We start from the raw sequence: 18,594 nt of genomic DNA on the forward strand, positions 1-18,594 counted from the left end.
CCTAAGGTTTGGAAGGACACTCGTTGGTAGCTTGGGGAGCCACCGAATGATCCACTTGAAAGAGGTATTTCATTACTTTCAATGCTGGACTTACTGGTGTTGTTGGGTGGCTAAATTTGTATTGGGTAAATTTAAATGTTTTCTTTATATATATTATAGATTTTCTCATGCTTGGCATTTCACTTTGCTTGAAAATTTATTATCATTATTCATGAAACTCCTACATTAGTTTTGCTGCATCAATATCATAAATGCATCTTTAAACTGGAATTAGCATCTTAAACATAGCATCTTTAAACTGGAATTCTGAGTTTAGGTATCAAGTTTGAAAGATTAAATGATTTACATCTGTATACAATAATTGTAGTTTGTCAAGTGTGCCGGAAATACTAGAGAAAAGATATAGCATTATTGTAGTAAGAATGATTTTCTTGTTAACTCACAGGAAGGTGTACAGTACAGTGTTGCTCCCACGCTTGAGAAGGAAGAGAAGAAAGGAAAACGGGGATCTGAGAAGAGTCAGTATTTTCCCTCTTTTGTCTTGTATTGTCATTCCTGTGTGTGTGTGTGTGTGTGTGTGTGTGTGTGTGTGTGTGTGTGTGTGTGTGTGTGTGTGTGTGTATGTGCATGCATGTATATTTGTATTGTATTGACCCTCTGCTGTACCTTTCATACAGATCTCCTCCCTCCTTCCCCATACTCCCAATTATCTCTACTCTCCCTTCTACTTCTCCCTTCTCTTCTCCTCCTCCCCTTTCCCACCTTTTCATCCCATTTCATCTGCTTTTTTTGTTGCCTCCTCCCCCCATTTCTTTCCTGCCTGCTTCCTCCTTTATTTCCACTTTCTTCCTTCCTTCCCCTTCTCTTCTCCCCCCCCCCATCCCCATTGTCTCTGTTTCTCTCTCCTCTTTCTTCCCTTCTTTTCTCATCTTTGTACTTATGTTCTCATTTTCCTGATAAATTTTCCCCCCTTCCTTTCCCTTACCCCTTCCTTCCCCCCCTCCTTTCCCTTACCCCTTCCTTCCCCCCTCCTTTTCCCCCCCTTCTTTCTCCCCCCATTCCCTCCTTCTTGTTCCTTCTCGTCTCCCATGCCCCTTTCCCTTCCTTCTCCACTCTCCCTTCCTTCCTCTTCTTCCCTTTCTCTCCTCCTTTTCTTCTCTTCTTCCTGGGTGATCTGAGTTACCTCCAGGTGGCAGCCGAGGTCACCTGAGGTTCCAATCATCCAGCACCCTTGCTTGTCTGGTCTTGCTGTTGTTGCAGTCTAGGGTGCCCGTTTGGATGCTCTTGAGCTGCCCCACTTGGTGGTTGGGCTCTGGGCATGGAGCTGGGTGTTGGTCGTATTGACCTTGGCTCCAGTCCACACCACCTCTTCCCTCCCTGTTGGGCGTGGTTTCCCCTTCCTCTGCTCCCATCTCCTGCTTTTAGCCCCGTTGCATTTGAAGGCTTCAGGGTTGGTGGTGGGATTTATCTTGGGTTGTGGCTTGGTCAGCTCCTGGGGCTTTCCCTTTCCTTTTTGTCCCACCGAGGCTTCTGGGTCTTCCAGCTGGCCCCTTCCTCGAGTCCTCTCTCTTGGACTCCATCTGTCTGTGGGCCTGGATGCCGGCTCGACCCTTATGCCCTTTAATAGGGGTTTCTGGGGTTCTGGGTGGAGGCCTGTGGGTACCTTTTGGCCCTTTGTGGTTCATTGCATCTGCCACAGAGGGTCTTCTGTTGCAGAGGGTAAAGGGGGAAGGGTTTTTTCTGTCCCCCTCTCTGTGTGAGTTGGTTTTGCATGCAGCTTCCCCCAGGGTTCACTTTTGAGTGCCTTTGGGCCTCTAGGGGGTGTCCTTCCAAAGGTTATGTCCTCTCGGGTTCTCCTTCGGGACTTGTGAGGCCTATTTTATGTGCCTCCTGCATGACCTGGTTTGGCCTTGCCATAGGGCTTGGCCTTTTCTAGGGCTAGCCCCAGTGGCTTCCTGAAACTACTACACTGATACAGTGCCATAATACTAGGTGCAATCAGGCACGGAGTTCTTATTGGTCTACCGGGGACCATGAGTCAGAACCTGGCCCCCTCAGAGATGTACAGGGAGTGGTGGCACTATGAAAACCTTTTATGTAAAGATATTTATGTCTGCCACACACCAAGGGAAGGCACCCGGGAAGTCACTGAAACAAAACAACCCCACTGCTTGGTTAGAAACGAGAGTGCAGCCTCAAAACTGCCAAAAGAATGTCCCCAACACTGTAAACAAATGATTGAAAATTGTTGAGACTAGCTCGAGCTTATTCGCCCCATCATTCTTACCCCTTTCATTTTGGGGAGGAAGGAGGCAGACCGGGTTAGTCGGCCACTCCACCACTAGTTCTTATTCTGATGTATCCAGTGCCTTGGTGCCCTCTCAAGTCACTCTGGCTCCAGTCTCCTGTTTTCTTTAAGTGGTGTTTGCCTTTTGATGTTGTTCTTATGCATGTTTGTGTAGTGTGAGCCAGGAGTTTAGTGTGCTTGGAGCTGCATGTGCTCAGGGTTCCCTTTCCTGGGTGCTCCTTAAGTTCTACCCTTGCACTGTCAGGGTTATCGTCCCTGTTGTGTTCGGATACACTCCTTTAGTGTACCTTCCTACAGAGGTATCTTTCCAATGCTGTAATGAGATAGGCCGCATACCTGTTTATTTCCTGAACAATATGTTCCATGAGTGACTCATTGAAATATGCCATAAAATAGTCCAGTTCCCTTATGTCCTCAACAGTATATGGGAAATAGTCTGTAACCCCAACATCTGTATCATCAAATGTAGCGATTTGTGGAACATCACTCCACACAAGTAGACCCGGTGTTTTGGGTGATGCTACACCAACATCATGGTAATGACTCCTAGTACCAACAAAACTCTATTGACTAGGAGATGAAGCCCGTCTACTATGCACACTACAGGCACGAAACAGATCAAGATGAGAGTAAATAAGTTGAAGATGAGATCTTGTTAATATCCTTCCATGTCCAGCTTAAGTGGCGTGTGAGAATGGAGACCACTGACAAAAGAAACACTGACAAGAAAAGTGACAAAAGTCTGTCTACCTCAGCTCTGACAAAAACTTTCCATAAATAGGAAAACGTTCCCAATGTATTATCATTATAAAGACAACCACTGACCTGGGACAATTCACTGGAAGTCCACCAACCTGCAACTAATGGCTTGCAGACCAACATTTTAAGTAGCGCTGTGTATGTCATAATTATTTCATGAGTTGGCACAAACTATTCATTGCACACATCATGGAATGTCATTTAATTTTACTATAACAGGTTTATAATGTAACCGTTTAATTAAATCTAGTGATCATCCTTTAGGTAAGGATTTAGATATACAAAAACAAAAATTCTTACTTGTGTTTGCAATATGTGGACAGATGTTGCTGATCTTGGAGAGAATATAAACGCAACACAAATTGTGTCTAACTATAAATGTCAGAGTTTTTCAAGCTTGAAGTATTTGGTTGCACTGTATTTTTTGAATTTGATAAATACAGTAGTTCTGGGAGTAATAATTTATTTTATTTCCTCTCCAGTCAAACGTGAAGCCAGTGTTGAGCACCTTAATCCTGACAGCAAGGGTATCACTGATAAACTTCGTAATTTTATAAAAAGAAGGCCATTAAAGGAAACTCTAGAGAAAAAGGGCATTTATAAAGGTAAGGTCGTTTTTAGTGGAACTTCTAATATTATTATATTGATTCTAGTGCATTTCTCCCTCACTTAATGGTGTCTTGCCATACTTTGTTGTTAATTGTCACTCCCTCTCAAGAAAATGGGAAATTATGTAATGATATCCTCATTTAATGAAAATTGGAAAGACTGCCAAATCCCCTGAGCCTGAATTTCAGCCCAGGACATGTTAGCAAAGACTGTCAGTATTCACCTCTGAATGTTGGATCAGGGAGCTTTATGTGTGTGTGTGTGTGTATATATATATATATATATCACTATATGTGTGTGTGTGTGTATATATATATTACTATGTGTGTGTGTGTAGTATTCATTTCTTCAATAAATGTCATTAAAAAGTGTTAGTTTTATAGCAATGTGTTCTGCATCTGCATTTTTTAGATGTAAAGAACTGATTATTGTTGATTATTATATAATAATCAGCTGACTTTTCAGCTGATTATTGTAATGCTGTGAATTTGTTTCATTAATTATACCCAATTTAATGGTTAAATTACTTTTTGTTCAACAGAGTCGGTGTTTGGCAGTACTCTCGCAGAGCTTCATATTCAGGACAAAACCACAATTCCTATATTTGTTCTTCAGTGTATTAACCACATAGAGAAAAACCACGAAAATTTACACACTGATGGATTATATCGGATATCTGGAAATGCTGCTCAAATTCAGAAGATCAGATTTGAGGTAAATAGATTATACTGTGCACCCCCCCTTCCTTCAGCTTTGGGCATCCTGTGCCGGATATCTTCCCCACAGCTCTGTTTGACTTTTTAACCAACCAAGCTGTTAGGCTTGGCTATACTAACAACTATACTAATATTCAGTATAACCAAGCCATCAGGCTTGGTTGGACTCTAGCACGGTTGAGTTAACTCTCTCTCCAGTGGGTGTCCTCAGGATTAATAGGCTTCCTTCCTTGTCTGACTTTTTATATACTTGCATTATATATTGCTTTGGTTGCTTGCTTTGGTTGATGTGGTTTTGCAGACGGATTCTTGGATGGTGCCCTTGGACCTCATGAACGTTTACTGGCACATCCTTATTCATCTGGGGTTCAGGAACTGATTGGCGTATGTTGTGAAGCTAACACAACAAACCCCAATCAGTGGCTTATCACTTCAAGTTCTTCCTTGTGGCTTGAATCTGTCTTCTCTGGTATTTACCAGTTTAGCACAGGTAGTTGTAACTCGGCTGCATGTTTTGCGGGCTATCATCATGGCCTACCTTGACATCTGTCTGGTTTGGGCCCCAGCCAGTCCACATGTCTCTAAGCTAAGGATCTGGTTGTTTCTCACCTTGCCTGGGTCAGGTTCCTGGTGTCTTAGAGGAAGTCCCAGTTGGTTCTTTCCCAGGTTCAGACTTTATTAGACCTGGCTTGGGATTTCCAATCATCGTCCCCCTCTCTTCCTCCTGTGGCTCTGCTCTGCTTGCAGTGGCATCTCCGTCTGGTATTGCAACGGCCCAGGATTACTCGGTGATTGGTTGAGAGGGAGCCTGGATTTTGTCTGTAATTACCTACTGTTGTTCCCCCATGGGCAAAGTTTGGCTTAGTGAGCTGTTATGATTCCTTTGGCAAGTTTTCACCATTGCCAGGACCATTGGATCTGAACTTTGTTTGCTCTTTGCCACTTGTTTGTTTGCAGGCTTCCTCCTCAAACATTTTGAGGTTCAGTTCTGTGATGCCTTCCACTTCCATCGCTCAGCATGTACAGGTATACTGCTGCCTCGGACCTGGGTTAGGAAGCCTGGTAAGAATACTTACCAGGCTTCCAAGGGTCGTTTCGTGAGTCCCCTCCTTCAGCTGCAGCTGTGAACAAGTTTGTAGCAGTATTGCAGGCTCTGTGGAAAATTTATGTTTCTCCGGGCTCCATTTCGACTGCTGCCCAGTGGTTCATTATCTGAATCACTAGGTTCTCTTCAGTCCTTCCCTTTTGGAGCTATACTCTGTGAGTAGCTCAGCTTCTGGATTCTCAGAGTTTGGTTCTTCATGCAATTCACCTGCAGAATGTATCCAGCATTTTTGCAGACAGTCTATCTTTCTTTTGTCTCATTTCCACAGAGTGGACCGTTGGTGATGTGTCCTTCCATTGATTTTGTGAGAAGTTTGGTTACCCCGAGGTGAGCTGCTTCATGTTGGTGTGAAGCAATCAGCTTATAGCTCCATTCCCCAACCACGAGGCAGCCTTTCCTTCCCTCTGCTCATACCAACTAATGTACTCGCATATCTTCACTATCTATGAAACTATTGTATATACTGTACTAGAAATCCAGTTTTTCTATTCAGATTGACAAACTTGTGTAGTGTAGTGCTGTATTGAGATCTGTATAATTTAGTTCAAATCAGTTGATATTCATTTCTAATTGTTCTAGTCAATAAGTGAAATATTTAGGAAGGATTTACCAAATGTTTCTTATCTTTCAGGGTGAGATTTAACTTTCAATTATAAATCTAGAGAGCTATAAAAAAAATTCAACTGTTAGGTAATGTTTTTCTTTTCCACAGGTTGCCCAGAGAAACTACAGCATTTTGAGTAGAGAGAAGGAAATTCACAACCTGTCTGGGGCTTTGAAGTTGTTCTTCCGTGAGCTCAAGGAGCCGCTGATTCCATTTGACAATTACCAGGACTTCATCCAAGCTACTGGATCTGGTAATTAGTTCTATATGTGTTTGGCTACACAAAGCTTTTTGATACTTCCATAATGATGCCTAGAACACCTGCTACCAAATAATGAACTTTGTATCAGTGTTGTTACATATTGAAAGGTTGATGCTATCAATGTTGTGGCTAGGAATTGTGAACCAGGCATTTATGTTATGATGTTGGCTTAAATGATCATTTGCAGTTCATTTATATTTTTGCTCATTTAATTTTTTTTGTATGTATAATTCACTTTTTATTTTCTGAGCTAATGCCCTTGAGTCAGGAGCCCCACCAGCATAACAAAGTAATTACCTAAGTATAATCAGCTAAATGTAGTTACAGGATAGGAGCTACACTCATAGTATCCCGTCTACCCAGTACTCTTTGTCATATAACGCTTTGAAATTACTAATAGTTTTGGCCTCCACCACCACCACCTTCTCACATTTTCCAACCGTCTACCACTCTGTTTGCAAAAGTGAACTTTATGTTTTCGGCAGCTTCGGCACCCAAGACTTTTTAACACTTTCCCTCTTTCCCAGTTTTTTCAACTGGTGTGGAACGAAGGGTCCACAGGTGTGCTGTGGGAGTTTGAGGGAAGAAGTCAATTTTCTTGCCATTCATTTGAAGGAGTCAACTCACATCTCAGGAAAATATTCTCATGTACTGACAAAAACACACACAAAAAACTGATGGAGTGCCTCCACTACTTCAGTGCCTTGTTGAGTGTACCGTGAGTTTAAAAGGGTTGAAAATCTCTGCTTTAAACATAAGAGCATAACTGGATGAATTCCCGCAGTGTTCTAAAGAGAACTTGATAAACACCTTCAAAGGATACCTGATCAACCAGGCTGTAACACATACATCAGGCTGCGAGCAGTCACATCAAACAACCTGGAAGACCAGACCTCCACCCATCCAATCACTTGGGCTGGACGGTAGAGCTTCATGCAGGTCGGTATTCAATCCTCGACCGTCCAAATGGTTGGACATCATTTTTTCCCGTCCCATCCCAGATCCTTATCCTGACCCCCTTCCAAATGCTATATAGTCATAATGGCTTGGCACTTTCTCCTGATAGTTTACCCTCTCAGACCACCAACCATGAGACCTGATCAGAGACTGGTACATTGATCCTGTCCATTCCCCTGAGGAATTGTGGGTAGTGGTCATGTCTCCTGGTCTTCTTCCAGGGGTCATCAGTCCTTCCAGTCCTTTACCTTTTACTGATAGCTTCAGGGAGCTTCCGGGGCTCACCCAGAAAATGGTGTTTCATTACATCCAATGCTGGTTTTTTATATCTTTGCATTGTTCACAGCAATACAATGAGAGATCAGCAAATTCCAGTACTTTCTTTACTACTTAAACACGAAGAGTTAGAAAAATAAAATTCTTTAGGTAAGTACATGTCCATTGTCTCGGGACTGAATCCAGTGCACCATGAATTTGTTCTATAATGCCCTTACACTTAGCCAGAAATGATGTATGTGACTGTCTCGCTGCCTACAAAATGGTGAGTGAAAGAAACCCTGATTAACTGGCCAGGAATTTGTTAAAGATTCCTTCTGTACCAGGCTCTCATAATGAGGCACGAGTCATGATTAGCTGCACTATACCGCCTCACTGCAGCACAGGGCGGAGACGGTGCAATATATATACGCTTTGAGGAGTAGAGTTCCAGAAGCTCAGGTGACACGTCTCTGTACAGTATATTAAATGCCTTTCCCTTGTGCAACACACAACATTTGTACAAAATGCTTGCAGTACATTATATTTAGCCTCCAATAATGTGTTAATCTTTGTTGATATAAAGTGCTCAGAGTATTATACCATCTCCCTATGAACAAAATTATATTGAAGTGTTTTTTCTTCCATGCTATCATAGTAGCAGCTTGAAAATAAGGTATGTGTTGATGCTGATTGTGTTGAAGTAGTCTGCTCAGGTGTTCTTGAATGTGTCCCCAACAATGTAATTACCTAAGTGTAGTTACAGGATGAGAGCTTTGTTCGTGTTGTCCCGTCTTCCCAGTACTCTTTGTTATGTAACACTTTGAAACTACAGATGGTTTTAGGCCTCCACCACCACCACCTTCTCACTTAACATCTTCCAACTATCTACCACCCTGTTTGCAAAAGTGAATTTTATCATTTTTTGGCAGCTTTTCTGTGGGGAGCCCTGTTGGCTCCCTGAAAATACCTGAACTGGTAAGTGCTATATTAGTTTGGGGTCATCAGTCACAGGAGTTCTTATGCCTACCAGGAGCCATGAGCCAGAACCTGGTCCCCTCAGAGAGGCACAGGGAGCAATGGCCTATGAGCACTTTACATTTAAAGTATGTCATAATTGCCATCGACCAGGGAAGGACCCAGAAAGGTAGACAAATCAAAACAGACAGACCACTGTCTGGTTAACCTGTGCAATCAACATCCAAAAATATCAAAATAACTCCCCTAGAAAGAAATCCAAGAAGCAACACTTCATGCAACTAGCACTCCTACTTGTTAGTGTTACTCCCCCATGGGGGGAGGGGGAGTGGGCAGCCCACCACTCCAGTTCTTGAACTGATGTGCTGGTGATCAGTCATCTCTGGCCTCATGTTCCTGTTCTGAATTTTTGCCCTGTGTTGCTCTACCAGCTGTGTGTGGTGTGGTGGTCAGGTGTCTTAGTATAGAATATTTAATAAACAAATAAATATATTTATTTATTTATTTATTTATTATACAACCCTTTGTTTTCTTTGGACAAGTGGCAGCTTTCATGTAAGATACAGATACTTTAGTAAAGAAAAGAGCTACCTTGATTTTTCAGATATTTTTTGGGTATTAACCTCACACTATTTATTGCATGTTCCTTTGCCTCCCATGAGTAAGCTCTTTCCACATTTTCTATTTACTTGGGTCTGATGTAGGTCGTAAGAGTGTGAACGTCATTACCGTAGGCCAGAATGTGGTCAGATGGACTGTAAAACCCTGGTTGGACTTTGGTTCAGGGACTTCAGAACCTCTCAGTGACTCAGTAGTGTTCCAGGCTAGTCTACTTTTGTGCCTTCATGGCCAAATCAGTTAAGGCAGGTGTTTGAAAATCACCAGAATGTGCATTCAAGTCACTCCCTTGCCTCAAAATTATTTTCATGCATCTGAATAAGAACAGGTATACACACACTCCTCCATATACTGCATCACATACATGAGTACAATGGACTCCTCAAACAACCAAGCAAAGATGTCCAATGATCTCTGTGGATCAGATGTCCAATGATCTCTGGATCAGATGTCCAATGATCTCTGTGATCAGCTGTGGAACAATCCTCCTTTTAATCAAGTAAACCACCTCTCTGATGAAGTATTCTTCTAACTGGTCAATGGTAGAACCATCAACAACTTGTCCTCCAATGAATATGAGCTCTAATTAGCTACCACACACGAACCTAACAGTGCCTCTTACGTCTCATACAACTGTGGTTTACTTTGCAAGCCGTGCTAGACGTCCTGTTTTAATCAACTGTGTGCTTGGGTGAGGAATATCTCTCATGCTAGGCAGAACCTAGGTCATGAGGCTATTTGGGGTTCACAACACTTTTATATGCAGAATACATATAATATAGATAATAAATTATCTAATATTTAAATTTTTCCTCTGATACACGTCCTTTTCAGAGTACCGGCGGATGAACCAACAAGTGGAGAAATTGACAAAAGCTGTGAACAGGCTCCCACCAGAAAATTATGATACTCTCAAGGTTCTTCTTCAGCATCTTCTCAGGTATGACTTAATACCTTCAGTAGTTTGATTAATAATTGTTTCTGGGGAAGAAAGAAATAATACAGTACTGTAAGAGCTCAGTAATGTGAATTTTTGCAACCCAAATTTTCGGGTAATTGGAATGATTTTATGTTCATCAAGTGGTGGTAAAGAGTGGGAGTAAGCAGGTAATTGATGAAAATACAAGCTATGGTAAGGATAGGGGATGGCAGTCAGTACATCAAGAGTGTCATAAATGTTGGAACTTGAAATGAGCTGTAGACATAATGTTACCAAATGTTGACACGACGCCGTGTCTTGACATGACTTGATAACGGTCCAAGACGGACCGAAACATTATTGTCTCTCCATCTTCTGAGTTGTAGTTTGGTCATCATTTCTTCAGCCATGTTGTTGTGACTCATCGTCTGCCTATACCAGTATTGTCAAGCAGAGCTACCTCATGCTATTGCTGTTTATGGTTGAATTTTGTTGCTACCGTGCTTGTCTATGTACCTGAGCTGTCTTCACTGGTTGTCTCCAGGCTATTTTTGTTCGACTTTCTCCAGGCTGTCTTGTTCAGTTCTCTTGCTGGGCTGTCTCTGGGTCATTTGGACCCTCCTAGAAATCCAATGTTGAATGTAATGATATACCTCTTTCTGATGGGCTACTTAGTAACTCCTTCCGTACCCTGTTTCCTCCATCCCCATAAGATCTGGTGGGTTGTCTCCTGGGGTGGCTTATAATTGGGCTTACTGGCAAGCTGAGATGTTGGATTGCCAGGCCATCTGGTGACTGGTGGGCCTCTCACAGCGGGAAATTACCCACAATAAAAAAAAATTGCATTGTTTACTTCAGGGTTACAAATTTTTTCCAGCAGTTTCGTATTTTGAAGTGTTTTGCTTCTTTTTTCTACATTTGGCTCAATTCTGTGGTGATCTCTGATTCCTAATTACTGTACTCCTATGCCTCTTTGAGCGAGGCTTATTCTGGTTCTTGTCCTTGGTAAGTACTCGTGAGTTTTCAGAGGCTTGGTGTGGACCTCAAGGCTTGGTAAGTACTTGTGAGTCTTCAGAGGCTTGGTGTGGACCTCAAGGCTTGGTAAGTACTCGTGAGTCTTCAGAGGCTTGGTGTGGACCTCAAGGCTTGGTAAGTACTTGTGAGTCTTCAGAGGCTTGGTGTGGACCTCAAGGCTTGGTAAGTACTCGTGAGTCTTCAGAGGCTTGGTGTGGACCTCAAGGCTTGGTAAGTACTTGTGAGTCTTCAGAGGCTTGGTGTGGACCTCAAGGCTTGGTAAGTACTCGTGAGTCTTCAGAGGCTTGGTGTGGTCCTCAAGGCTTGATAAGTACTCGAGAGTCTTCAGAGGCTTGGTGTGGACCTCAAGGCTTGGTAAGTACTCGTGAGTCTTCAGAGGCTTGGTGTGGTCCTCAAGGCTTGGTAAGTACTCGTGAGTCTTCAGAGACTTGGTGTGGTCTTCAAGGCTTGGTCATGGCCTGGAAGCTACTGAATAGTTCATCAGTTAGAGGCATTTCATTATATTCAGTGCTAGATTTATGTATTACCAGTGAATTCATGGTAATGTTAGAATAATACAGAATAAATATTATTACATTCATACATAATACTGGTAATACTGGTAATACATACTGGTATGTACTGTATTATATTTTAATTTTTGTACTATATTCTTCAATTTTCAGTATGTCTTAATTTATTCTCCATTTAACAGAGTAAGTGAATTTGAGAGTGAAAATCGGATGAGTATTTCAAACCTAGCCATCGTGTTTGGACCCTGCCTTCTTTGGCCACAAGTAACATCATCTCACGACCTCATGACAGACGTGATGCTCCACAATCGTGTTATTGAGGGACTTCTCTCCGATTTCTCACAAATATTTTCCAGCAGAAAGTGATGAGTAATATGTAATGATATTATCATTCCACTCATAAAGGTACCTGAAAATTTTGCCTTGTTTTAGGTCATATCATATACTACACCATTATTTCTAACACTGTCGGGAATCATGTTAAGATTTCTTTGTTACATCAGGATTTGTAATCCCATTACTGTTATGAAATGGACTTTATACATCTGAAAAGCAGTGGAAACTGGGACAAATGACAGTTGGGGTAAAACTGTTCATAATAATGACCGAGTTCCTTCATAATTTTCTAGTTCAGTGTTTTATAACGACGAGTCTTGGTGAGTATCATACCGGTTACAGAATGCATCTGAGAGTTGTATTGCCATTAAAATTAGTGTTAGGTATTCATCTCTGTGATGCAGGCTGGAAAAGCGTTCATATTAACTTATCATGTAACAGTTTCCTGTACTGCTTTGCATTCCATTATGGTGTTCAACAGTGTGTATGAGGTGCTATTTTGTAGAATTTCTTTCTGTACTGTGCAACAAAAGGTTTATGAAAAGTTAAATTATTTTGTGTTTCGTTGTTAGTATGCTTATCTTTTTCTTTATGGAAAAATGTTAACAAAAAAGACAGTTTACAACCCTACCTGTTGTGTATTATCAAGAGTGTGCTCGTGTTACTTGTAAATACATGGCTCAGTATTGTGTATCTTACGTCATTACCGCAGAGAGCGTTTAGCGCTCTTAAGTCAGCTTTGTACAGTATTTCTCTGTATTACTTGTATATGTATCCCAAACTGTATATTTTGAATTCATAATGTCTTGAATGTTGTATAATAATTGTTTGTAATTATTAGAGTTGGGGTATAGGTTCGTAATGTGTCAACCAAATGTTTATATGGTGGTAATTTTGGGCCTCTGCAGTAACCTGGAGATTTGTATATATATTATCCCATTAAGAGAGGACATTCAAATTGTCCACCACCAAAAGCTGTATATATAATTATTATGCATCTTATATGAAGCAAGTATAATTGTTATTTCTATTATTTTTATTTTATAAAGGCTTATTTTGTTAAATATTTTGGACCACTGAAGTTGTACCTTAACACAAAATAGTTTGAGAGTGAATCTTAAGCCAAGAGTGGTAACGTGTACACTGATTTTTTTTTTTTGGGGGGGGGGGAAAGGGGCACACCACTGTTATATATTTTAAAAGTGGTAAATGATGCATATTGGCCAAAGTTAATGATGGGAGATATATTATGATGGCTTTTGCACAGTTAAGGCTTTTACGTAGCCAAGGCTTTTGTGTAGCCAAGGCTTTTATGTAGCCAAGGCTTTTATGTAGCCAAGGCTTTTGTGTAGCCAAGGCTTTTATGTAGCCAAGGCTTTTATGTAGCCAAGGCTTTTATGTAGCCAAGGCTTTTGTGTAGCCAAGGCTTTTATGTAGCCAAGGCTTTTGTGTAGCCAAGGCTTTTGTGTAGCCAAGGCTTTTATGTAGCCAAGGCTTTTGTGTAGCCAAGGCTTTTATGTAGCCAAGGCTTTTATGTAGCCAAGGCTTTTAAGGGATAGGTTTAGGGCTCATCCCAAGGGGCTCCAGCCTCTACTTTATTATAAATTATATCTCTTGGAATGTTGTCAAGAGAAGTCACAAGTCTTCACTGTGTAGTGTATTTTATATAAGAAAATATTTAAATACAATGATTGAAAATACTATATTATGTGCATGATTTAAATAAATATTCATTAAAGCATTACTTTGTGATCTGCCTTGGGCTGGCCCATTTATAGTCATGATTTTTTCACCCCTATTTATAGCTATTTTCCTATCCTTTCTATGCATTTAAGGGTTCACCTAAATCTAGTTGTCAAGTTATTAGTTTTAAGATGTAAATGCATGGTGTAGCAGATACTACTCTTCATTCATTACAGGATCAAATTCCCACTGTGCAAATTAATAAAAATGTTTTGCAACATTTACAATGATTGCATATAAGCAAGAAGGCATTATAGTTGTCTTAAATTGCATTTTTTCATTTTGATGTGCATTACTTCTATGGCAGAATGTACATACTGTATTTTACTCCTCAATTACACCAGTTGCTAATAATTATGTAGATATTTATAGTACACTGAACCATGCACTCCCACTCAAATGGAACACATTTCTTTGGAATATCAGGTAAACCAGAAGCTTTTTATTCAATTGCAAAAAAGAGCAAAGCTCAGATGCGCCTCATCTAATTTAAGCCATTAAAAACAATAGCAGATTTTGTCATGGGTCTGGTTGACTTCATTATATCCATATACAGTACCAGGTACAATATCCATATACAGTACCAGGTACAATATCCATATACAGTACCAGGTACAATATCCATATACAGTACCAGGTACAATATATGTATTATAACCAGATTTGCATCCTTTGTATAATAACTGGGTGATAACTAATCAACATGTGATGAAAACTCTGCATTACCCCAATGATCAACTCATGATGATATCCACCTCTGAAGGTTAGTAATTGTCATATGTTAATCTCTGGACCAATGCAGTTATCTTCATTTTCCAATTTTAGTTATTATATCCTGGTTTTATGTAAATCGTGTAAATATGGGTATAAAAGCTATAATACATGAATGTAAAGGAGTTAGCCAAGACTCCAAAAATAATTTGCTATCACTTTTAATTTCTGTATTTACTATGCAATGAAATTATCATGTATTAGTGGCTTACAATTATTTTCAAATCACAGTTTGGTCTTTCCTGCCTTTGTTTGAATTTGTTTTTGGACAATGTTCCCAGACAGAACAGCAGCAAAGAAGTTGGTTGCTGGACATTTCCCTTGAGAAATTCCGAGGACAGGTTTGTGTGTTTTACCCTGAATTTACCTGAAAACCACTATCTCTATCAGCCTCAACGAGAACTAGAAGCCGGCGGCATGTCAAAGTTTTTCCCCCCACACTGTTCCTAAGGATTTTTTCCAACTGGTGTACATATTACATTTTAGGCTTCCATATAGTATTTAATCACTTGTTATCAAATATTTGTTCATAAACTGAGATGTTCAACAACAACAAAATAATGCAAACTAACATGTGAAGCCACGAACATAAAAATTGTCCAAGTTTATCATTTGAGGCCACTCATGTCCCTACACCACGAGTAAACAAGCTGCATATCTGGTTGTGAGACATTGACTGCACCACCCAGCTACTGTGTATACCTCATATAACCAGAGAAGTAGCAGTTTTGGGGGGACATATAGGTATTTCTACTTTTGATTTATATTTGCTTTTTAAGAGGTTAAAGGAAGCGTAATTGTACATTTTTGGCAATACAGTACCATATTTTTGTATGGTAAAAATAATTATATTTTTATTCTTCTAGCACAACCAAAGGGCTAAGAAGAAAAATAAAGCAATATTAGACTACACCACACACCAGAAGATGAGGAGACGATGACGTTTTGGTCCATCCTGGACTATTATCACAATTGACATGATAATGGTCCAGGACAGACTGAAACAGCGTCGTCTCCTCATCTTCTGGTGTGTGGTTTAGTCTTTATATCCTCAGCTACGTTATTGTGACTCGTCGTCTGCAAAGCAATACAGTATTAATGTCATGAAAAGTTTGGCCATTTGATCATCATAAGACAATTGAAGCTTGACTAAAGATAAATACAATAAAATAACAATTTTGTATTGTTTATTCTGGTTCTATAGCATCATTATTATTATTACGTTATTAGATATAATGAATATATTAAATTATGAATTAATGCCTGCTTTATTATTTCTGGTAACAAAAATTGCTCTTGAAAATTGTCAAGTCCATGCTGATGGCATAGTCAACAGAAGATGAGATAGAACAAAAAGGCGTCTGTTTAAATGTGTTTGTTCCAAGAGGCGTACATAGTAATGGTTTTCAGAAATTAATATTTTGGGGAAAAGTAATGGTTTTACTCCTGAAATATGTTAATGTTGGTGGTGTGCTATGTTGCTGACTGTGGTATGATACTAATGGCAGCATGTCAGTGACAGTCTTTAGTTACCACCAGTGGTGTGTCACTGACAGTCATATGGCATTGACGGTGGTGTGTCATTGATTGTGGTGTTATTGCCAGTAGTTTCTCAGTTAATGGTGGTGCGTCACTGACAATGGTGGATCATTTGACAGTGGTGTCACTGTTTAAGTGTTATATTATATAAAAAAGACTTGGTGGGTCTTGGGTATATGGCGGGTAGATTGTTCAGAATGTTCATTTGTGAATATTGAGATAACATGTATTTCAAGTATTTAAGAAAGATTTGTGTGTGTACCACTACATTGTTGAAGAGAACGAGGCATTGTAAACACACTTGTAATAATGATATAACAAATGTGTGAAATAAACATGTTCTTAAAAATAAAATATATAAAGCTAGGTAATTGGAACATTTGGAATACATGATGAATGCTTGTCTAGCTAAAGTTCATATAAATATAATTGGAGTTATAGGAGCATAGTTGAAGTTATAGGCAAATGTAGATGGCTAAGTATAGATTTTAAAGCTGTAACCAAGATGTTTACATAAAGTGCCAGTAAGAGAACAGACAATGACTATTGGGCAAAACTGTAAAAGAATATAGTAAACAAACCTAATATATATATTTGTAAGCAGTGAATAGTTAATCATATTGTTGATAAATTTATTGCTTTCAGTTAAGGCTAAATAAATTGATTGTAGTTTTGATGTGAGGCTCTTAAGGGTAGCAGTGCACATTCGTAGGAAAGAATCCAGTGTTATAGAAAGTTTGATGGTTTTACACGATAGTGATTAATATTGTGTAATTAGTAATTGCCCATCTATGTCAGAATGTGAGACGATAGGTACAACTTGTAAAATTGGAAGATAGTACCAAGACATTAAGAAGACAAATGGGAAAAAATGCTTTCTTGTAAAGATTGTATTGCTAAGTAGATTTGTTTAGTCAAGCATATTATAACCAAGTAAAGAACAAAATATTTATAGTAGCTTGCATATATTCTACTGTATGTATTGTGAAACTTAGCACAGCTTTGACTTATTTTAACAAAATAATAATGTTTATTGTATTTAACATTATAAAGAGGAGACTGATGCATATTGATCAGAATATAATTTGTTTAGAAGATTTGTATGCAGAGATTTGTACTACAGAAACATTGTTAGTCCACATTATAAAGTGTTAAAACTTGTATGCCTCCAGAATACAGTATTAAGAGTTTCAAGTTTGTGATAATGCTTGGGTACCCCATTTTTGTCATAGTACTTCAGTTAACTAAGAATTTTGCAAATGTATTGCCTTTAGAACAAGAATATATCTTGCATTAAAGTTTTAGTGTGTCTTCAGTTGTAGTGAACAATTGTAAGCTTTTTTGATATATATATTTTGGAAGTATTATTATACTGTTTTAAACATATTTTGTTATGAAGTTAGTGCATCCCAAGACCAGGGCATATTATTAATATAAATGACTATGGGTGTTCTCACAGCTTAAAATATAAATTGCATGCTGGAAATTGAGTGCCAGATACGAGTATATTTCTTGGCATGTACGTATCACCTATGTATAAACTATATTTTTAATAAAAAGTTTTAAAGGAAATATTTGTATTTAAAGTATTTTAACCATACGAATTAATAAGAGTACTGTATTTATTGCAGTTTTGCAACTTCTGTGAGATTTCATGGCAAAACAAATGTTGTACCTTTGTGTACATCTGGGTACAATTGGTTAGACATAAATATGAATAGGTTTGGGTGGATATAAATAGAAAGTGCCTCATGTAGGTCAATAGATCTTCTGCAGTTAACTTTATTCCTATGTAATAAGAACCAATGAGGAGGACATTTTCAAAGATGTCTTCTCCAAAAGGTTAAAAAGTTTAATTGTATCATGATAAATTTTCTAAACCATCTAAATTAAATATTTTTTCATATTTAAACTATATAGAAAATGTGTAACTGGTAATTGAGATTAGTATTGCATACTTGTCCAAGTTCACCTTCTTATGTTACTGTCTAGTACACTGTTTCTAATGTTTCTATTTCTATTCTATAGAAACAAGTGTTTCTATTTAAACTACTCTATAATGAATATGGGTACAAATGTTAATTGTTATAATTTTTAGAGGGTTGGAGAATTGATTGACATTGGCACACTTGTAAACTGAAACAAGAGTGCAATTATGGGTGATGCATACTTCATCTCTTTATTCTGTAGCCAGGTGAAGATGTTGGGTATATATATATATATATATTTAAAGTGCATTTGTTGGATGTTGATATTGCCAAATATAATATGGAAACACAGGTATGTTTTAATTAGGAATTTGTGTAATGTGCAATTTTATTCATGCAGAGATAAGAAATAGCAGTACGGTACTGGTTACTTGTGCTGAGCGATAGTTTCTTGCATTGACTGTGATTATCTTCGTTTGCTGGCATGTTTATTTTTGAGTCCCCGAGATGTAAATATATTCTCTAAACCACTTGTTTAGTTTAGAATAATCCTTAACTTACCAAATTAATGATAAAATCTTTGGAGTAGGATGGCAGAATGACAGGACCTACAGGAACGCTTAAGTGAATTGGACAAAGC

At 39.0% G+C, this 18,594-nt stretch overlaps 1 protein-coding gene across 5 annotated transcripts in view; it reads left to right on the plus strand.

The window, feature by feature from the left end:
• The window catches only part of LOC123747090 (uncharacterized), a 52,557-nt gene extending 34,073 nt beyond the window's left edge, over positions 1-18,484 (plus strand). For all 5 annotated transcript variants that reach the window (XM_045729107.2, XM_045729108.2, XM_045729114.2 and 2 more), the window contains 6 exons: positions 446-518; positions 3,550-3,672; positions 4,218-4,390; positions 6,210-6,354; positions 10,006-10,111; positions 11,820-18,484. In XM_045729107.2, the coding sequence (XP_045585063.1) occupies positions 446-518; positions 3,550-3,672; positions 4,218-4,390; positions 6,210-6,354; positions 10,006-10,111; positions 11,820-12,003 (804 nt within the window). In that variant the 3' untranslated portion in view covers positions 12,004-18,484. The remainder of the gene's footprint in view (positions 1-445; positions 519-3,549; positions 3,673-4,217; positions 4,391-6,209; positions 6,355-10,005; positions 10,112-11,819) is intronic.
• The last annotated feature ends 110 nt before the right edge of the window (positions 18,485-18,594 follow it).

Source organism: Procambarus clarkii, chromosome 87, assembly GCF_040958095.1.
Source record: "Procambarus clarkii isolate CNS0578487 chromosome 87, FALCON_Pclarkii_2.0, whole genome shotgun sequence".
NCBI classification, from domain to species: domain Eukaryota; kingdom Metazoa; phylum Arthropoda; class Malacostraca; order Decapoda; family Cambaridae; genus Procambarus; species Procambarus clarkii.